The 6,541-nt window shown below is 31.7% G+C and overlaps 1 protein-coding gene across 1 annotated transcript in view; it reads right to left on the minus strand.

Annotated features, from left to right (window-relative positions):
• Window positions 1–835: 835 nt before the first annotated feature.
• LOC108739579 (potassium channel subfamily K member 6) overlaps window positions 836–6,541 on the minus strand; it is a 13,508-nt gene continuing 7,802 nt past the window's right edge. The window contains exons 2-5 of the mRNA XM_018473551.2: window positions 3,735–3,875; window positions 3,462–3,671; window positions 3,219–3,407; window positions 836–1,947 (exon numbers count right to left, since the gene is read on the minus strand). Coding sequence (XP_018329053.1) covers window positions 1,655–1,947; window positions 3,219–3,407; window positions 3,462–3,671; window positions 3,735–3,875 — 833 coding nt within the window. The 3' untranslated portion in view covers window positions 836–1,654. The remainder of the gene's footprint in view (window positions 1,948–3,218; window positions 3,408–3,461; window positions 3,672–3,734; window positions 3,876–6,541) is intronic.

A 6,541-nucleotide genomic window follows, 5' to 3' on the forward strand; every position in this document is an offset into this window, starting at 1 on the left:
ATCGAGTCCCGATTGTCTTTTATCCTTTTTTTTTCGAATTTATTTTTTCATTGCTTTCCGTGGGCACTGACCCCAAATGCCCTTATGCAAATCCGTCTATGAGTTCAGTGATTTTTTTAATAAAATATTCCCTTCCAAAGAATCATTTCTTTTTTATACCTACCCTTAATTAATATTAAAAAAACTCCATAAATATTTCTTTTATTGGTCCACACAAAAATATCAGTTGCAGTTTCGTATAGTTGTATATTGGCGTTTACAAAAAACAAACAAAAAAAAATGTTTTACTTCTGGTACCTACATATTTTTATGCGTGAGGAAATGCTAAAATTATCCGATGAAGCTTGTATATTGATAGGTAATAACAACAGATAATATACATAGATATATGTATGTATAAGGCAGTGGAAAATAGGGAAAAAATGCTTTTGTCTTCTCATATTTGATATATAGACTTATTCGTGTGTAAATGTATAATATATACTGGACTGATGACGTTATTATTTAATTTATTTTAATATATTTATTAAAAACCTTTTTTTATCATCTAATTGTAAATAATGGGTATACAGTGTTACGACTAAAATTGATCATAATATTCCTGGAATAATTTTANAAAAATAATCAGTTCAATACATACGGATACATGTACATATAATGAATTTGATTATATGTATATATACTGTACAGTTATTTAACAAAAATACATACAAGAATAGTGCTGTGTATAGTTGTGGTGTATACATAGATTTTTTTTTTACATTTACTTACTTACATAAATACATACCTAAATGTACATAGATATATATATGCGTGTGGTGTTTTGTTTGTTTTCTTTTTTTTGGTATAATTACAATCATACTATATTTTAATTAATTTCATTAATTGATATGTTTCTTTAACGAATTTTGTTAGATATCTATATTAAGTTCAAAACGATGATACGCAATGTACACATTTAAATTAACGATATATTTGATAAATTAAATAATGTACTTTGTTTTTCATAGGGAAATGTTTTTTTATTGTATTGATTTATTCAACCTTTTAATTACTTTTTTGCATTTTACTAGAGTATGGTTGTAACTACCACAAATAATTGTTTTAGAAATTCTACGTTTTGTTTACTTCAAGAGCAAAATTAGTTTAATACTTGTGGAAGTAGTAGGAGCTATTTTATTTGAGTAAAAATTAAATTAATGTGAAATGTATTTAGTATCACATGTGTAGATACTACGAAACATTTGTGTCGAGTTTTTTGTTTCTATTTTTAGGTCAAGATTAAGCTAATTTTGTAAAGAACCGCTAACATCCTAAAAAGTCTTGTTTACTTGGAGTTCTATGTAATTAAGCTAAGGCCGAGCCCTTTTTAGTTATTTAGTTTGCCAGAAGAATAGAAAGTTTGTACTTTGTTTCTCTCAAAAGGAAAGAAGCTTGGCTCCCTTGACCCTCTAAACTGGTTAGCAGGAGAATTAAAGCGATTACTAGGCGGCTTTAACCAAAACGTTGTTGTTAATATTTATTTAGTGTGCTTTAAATAAAGTTATATTCTGTTCTACGGATGTTCTAGGTCCTAGATAATCAATCATATTAACTTTTTTGGCTTAGATTGTATCGTGCTAAATGCCTATCGCTTTTGTTCTTGTCTAGTTTTCTAATGTAATCTAAAATCTTTGATGTGAGATTGGGACGTTTCTTCAGGACTAGGACTATCATCTCGACGGGATCTGACCCTTACAACGTGTCGATGGGTGTTATCTTGTCCATCTGGCGTGAAAGGGCTCGTGATCCCATAACTGGGCGTCATTGCCGTAACAGATGCCAGGCGAGCCTTTTCCGAATTCAAATCTTCAGAATTCGAAAATAAAAGACCAATGTTGAGTTGAGGTATGTCGTAGAAAACCGCCAAAGTTAACATCATGAATGTGATTCCCAGGAAGAGGTAGACTGGAAGTTCAAAAAACATTTTTCTGATTTTATGCCTAAAAATGGCAAAAATCATAGTATGGTAACAACAAATCACTCTGATCGCCATTAAACTTGTTCACTGCGAATACGTGTCTTACCTGCTTTTAATGTGAGCGTTATCAACATGAGAGTGGTTCTTATAATTTGATATGCTAAAATTTGAGAATTTACTCTTCCTAAATGTTCAAAGTAAGTGTCATTAAACCTGAATAATCGGAAGGACGAAGACGTGATAGAAACAAGATACTGGGAAAGGGAAGGGCTACTTTATTATTTATACGAGAAGTTGGCTGAAGACATTTTTCCCTTTCTCCCCTGCCAAATAATTGGTACCTATAATGGCCTGAGATAGAGGGGTTTTAGTCGGTAGGTTTGAGGACACCTTGCTAGGGAATCCGACACTACCCAGTTGTACGGTCGGCTGGGTGTCTTTCGAAGATTTCCCCTGTTCCACGAAAACAAAAAAAAAATGAAGACAGTTGTATGAGATTGTCCATATCACATCGTCTTTTTTAAAAGATGCAGCCGCTCTTTGATGATTGCAAGTAGTAGAGTATCATTTTGTTAGGATCTTTACTAACCATTACTGTATGTCTTTCATTTGATATCACTTACGATCATATACACTAATGGCGAATAGACAATCAAACATAAGGATATTCTACCAAAGCTTTTCATGTAAATAATAAAGTAGATAATGTAAGTCCAATAAATGAAACTTGCAAGGATTTTGAGGGCTGTTATACTTTGTTCAAAGGATTTTGAGAGTTCGGTTAGTTTAGGACAATTTTCAGAGAGTATGTGATATTCTTAGATAGACGCGATTATTAATACGCATTCATGTACCATGAAAAGAAAAACTGCCGACAAAGAAATATGTAATTTCTTCGTTTGGTGAATTTTTCTACTTACCTGTATATATTAGACTCGAAAAATGATCGTCTGCAAGAAAACTTAGCCTTACCTAGCAAAAATTCGTACTTTTTCGCACAAAAATAAATATATAGCTGTGGCGCGTCTTTTAGTCACGCACGTTTGAACAGTATGACCAGTCGTTTCGCACTCTTTTTTAATGAACGTAGAAAAACGACCAAATAGGTGCTAAAATGATGTAAATACAAAAGATTCCAAAGGATCCCAAAATCAAACAAGACTTAAATTCAGTTGAAATGATCGGTAACAGAATAATCCCATATTTTTTTTTTGTTTATCAGTACCGAAAATGTATTATTTGCATGAGGGGTACGCACCTGTTGTGAGTATTTTGTAAAGAGGCCTGTACGGTTGATCGGGAGCATCACCGGGTATGTAATCTCCCAGACCAATCGTTGTTAATGAAATAAAACAGTAATAGAAAGCGTCCAAATAATTCCAGTCCGGTTCTATAGCAGCAAATGCAGCAGCTGGGATCAGCATGAAAATTGTTACCAGAAGAAGGACTAAAAAGAGTAGGGAAAAATTAATTAACGTTATTGTGATCTAAGATATCGTACCAATTACGAAGAGATGAAGGAGTCTTATATTGAACGGTTGGTAGAGATGGCCGAGTCTAGAGTTTAACCATTGAAGGAACCATATCGTCGGTACGAGAAGTCTCTCCACAAGGGCAGACAGTAGTACCAGTGTTAATGGAATTCCGACAACGGCATATAAAATGCAAAATACCTTTCCAGTTCTGCTTAATGGAGTTACATGTCCGTATCCTTAAAAATTGAAAAATAAATAATTCTTGCGTAAGTACGTTAATAAAAAAAGATTTTTTATACCAATTGTTGTTACGACAGTGCTCGAAAAGAAAAGGGATTGTCCGAAACTCCAGTTAGGTTCCCCAGTCACATTTCTAGAAGCCGAAACTCCTCTGTTGCTTGCATAGATTATTTCACTTATCAAATCTTCCAAAGCTGCGTCTACAATAATTACAGGTTACATTTAAATATTAATTTTATATTTATTTTTTTGAAATTGAGTGAAGGTATTAAATTTATTTAGAAAGGAATTTAGTATCCCCTCTACTGAAATTTATTCTAAATCGAGAGCTGTACTAAGAAGAATTTTAATAAAATGAAATCTATACTTTGACTGATGCATTTTTTGTGAAATATATTTTAATATTATAGTAACATGAAATAAAGCACAATGGAATATGTTATTCTGAATTCTCAATTCATGTCAATTGAATTACAATACAGGGGAGTGGGGATGCTATAAAGTATACAGCACTAATGGCGAATCATTACTATTTAATTCTAATTGATTAGGTAATTATGTATTTATTGAAAAAAGGTTTGAATGAAGTACTTTCTTAATCTCTAATGATTGTAACTTTAAGTTTGTACTTTTTGAAATGCCATGATGTAAAATTTTGATGTTATTGGTATCTAATTGTAGGGAATAGAGAAATAGGAATAGGGAATTCCCTTCGAATTCTTTTAGGAAGCATCAATTTTAATGAAAATTGATCCTCTATGAAAGTTATATGTTTCTGATGTGTGCATTTTATCCTTAAGGGATGAGAACAACTTGTTCTGACAAAAAATTGAAAAACAATACATTTAAGCAATACTTGGATAAAATAATATTCCAACATGTATAATAACCTTTTTGCATGGTATGCACTTATGAGTACTGTAAATGTTTCAACCTTTACAAACCACCCCTAAAGGCGAAACCCACAAAAAAAATTAATTAGTTTCAACAGTTTCAAATTTTTTGATGGTACATTTACGATGAATTAAAATCCCCTCTTTGTTAATAATAATTTCCGAACCTATAAAAAAATATCCCTTACTACAAAATGTCTAGAAACTTCTTTGTAGGTGTAATCTCCTAAGTTTTATAGATATCCAATCGCACAAGAATTCAATTTGCAGGTAATTTTAAGGATTACAAGGCCTGCAAAACAACCAAAATTATATGCAAAGAAAAACCTACAATTTTATTCAGATACATTTTTTTTGTATATTACATCATTTTTTAGTTATTGCAGAAAAATTTTTTTTTTCAGAAATTTCTGTTTAACATAAATCAAACTTATTTTCAAAAATAAACATTCTAAAGCATTCAAACTCTTAGAATATACTATTAACACCTTACTGAAGCTATTTGTACATGAATTTTGTTTATTTAAGTTCTTGCCGTAACCCCATTGGTTAGACGTTTCTAAAATTAATATCTATCATCTCCATTGAGGTTCTTTCCAATTCAGACCATTTGGTGCAAAAAAAATAAATTCCCAAAAATACATGTATGTGCAGGTACCTACGCATCTTGTACGTAAAGGGAAATTTTGAAAACTTTTTTGTTTGGAGTGTTCGAGGTGGTTCTATTTTTACCATGAAATCGATAAGCTTAGTGTGAAGTAAAAGTTGACTGATAATGAATAAATTAGTACACATACATTCAGCTTTAAATCGATAAGTCCATTTTGGTGTCGGTAGCAAACATATTAAATGAGGTAACTTTAAATAGCATGTAATCGACTACGTACCGGTTTACAGAATACATAGTAGTAATTAATTATCTTGTTATATATATATATACCTAGTCCAAAAAACACAGCATGTCCAATGTTTAATAAAAAAAAGAGAATATTTTGAAATCAGTGGACCGAACGTGCAGTTTACGTAGTTGGGTTCGCAAAATGCTTTTGCAGTGCTGTCAACTGTTTTTTCGTTGGATACGGTAGGAAAAGGCAACACAAACGAAGAGAGTATTGGTGTGGGGATGTTTTTCTTTTTGTTTGGGATGGGAGTCGCCTGGTCGGTTGTGTTATCATTACAGCTCCTAAGCGCATTGGACATTTTGGCTATGGTTGGCAGGATTGCAATATTTGACACCAACTTCAAGGAGAGTTTTTTTAATTATAAATTGAATTCTTGACCTTTGGACTATTTAAAATTAGTTTCCTTTACTGCTGTTGTTCCGTTACTTATTAATATTAATTCATCGAAAGGGCGATACTTTTAGAAACATAAATTAAAAAAAAAATAATTTAATCGTAAATTAATCTTTATCTGGACATGTTCCATACAATTTTCATGTTTTATAGATTTTACTTTTTATTCGCGATACAAACAAGAACTGTTTCATATGCCCCCATAAACCTATCATTATTTTAGTTATTCTGAATTACACCTCGTTCATATTACATTTTCAAGGACTGCCACTTAATATTCCTTGGAAACGCAACGTCAATGAACTTTGGGAAACACTAACATGTGAAGAGGGCGAAATTTACAAATGTTTATACCAGTATAATAAGATAAAACAACAGACAAACGTTTTCCCGACTTATTATTCTTTGCATGGAAAAATCTGGTCCATTTACTGGACCACCCTTAATATCAACCCCATATAACGTAATATTTAAAGGATTTAACATCACATAAAATAATGGAAAGTTATACGACGCTTTTATTTAATGATATAAAAATGTTTATTACTTCGTTCAATTCTAGAGCTTTTATGATTTTTCTCTAGTTGAACTGGATTGCTAAATTACTTACACAAGAAAATTTTATTTCCTGACCGAAGGGTGGTGAAAAATAGCGTACGCGCCAGGGGAGTAAATAAA

This window comes from Agrilus planipennis, unplaced genomic scaffold, assembly GCF_000699045.2.
Source record: "Agrilus planipennis isolate EAB-ADULT unplaced genomic scaffold, Apla_2.0 scaffold173, whole genome shotgun sequence".
Taxonomy (NCBI): domain Eukaryota; kingdom Metazoa; phylum Arthropoda; class Insecta; order Coleoptera; family Buprestidae; genus Agrilus; species Agrilus planipennis.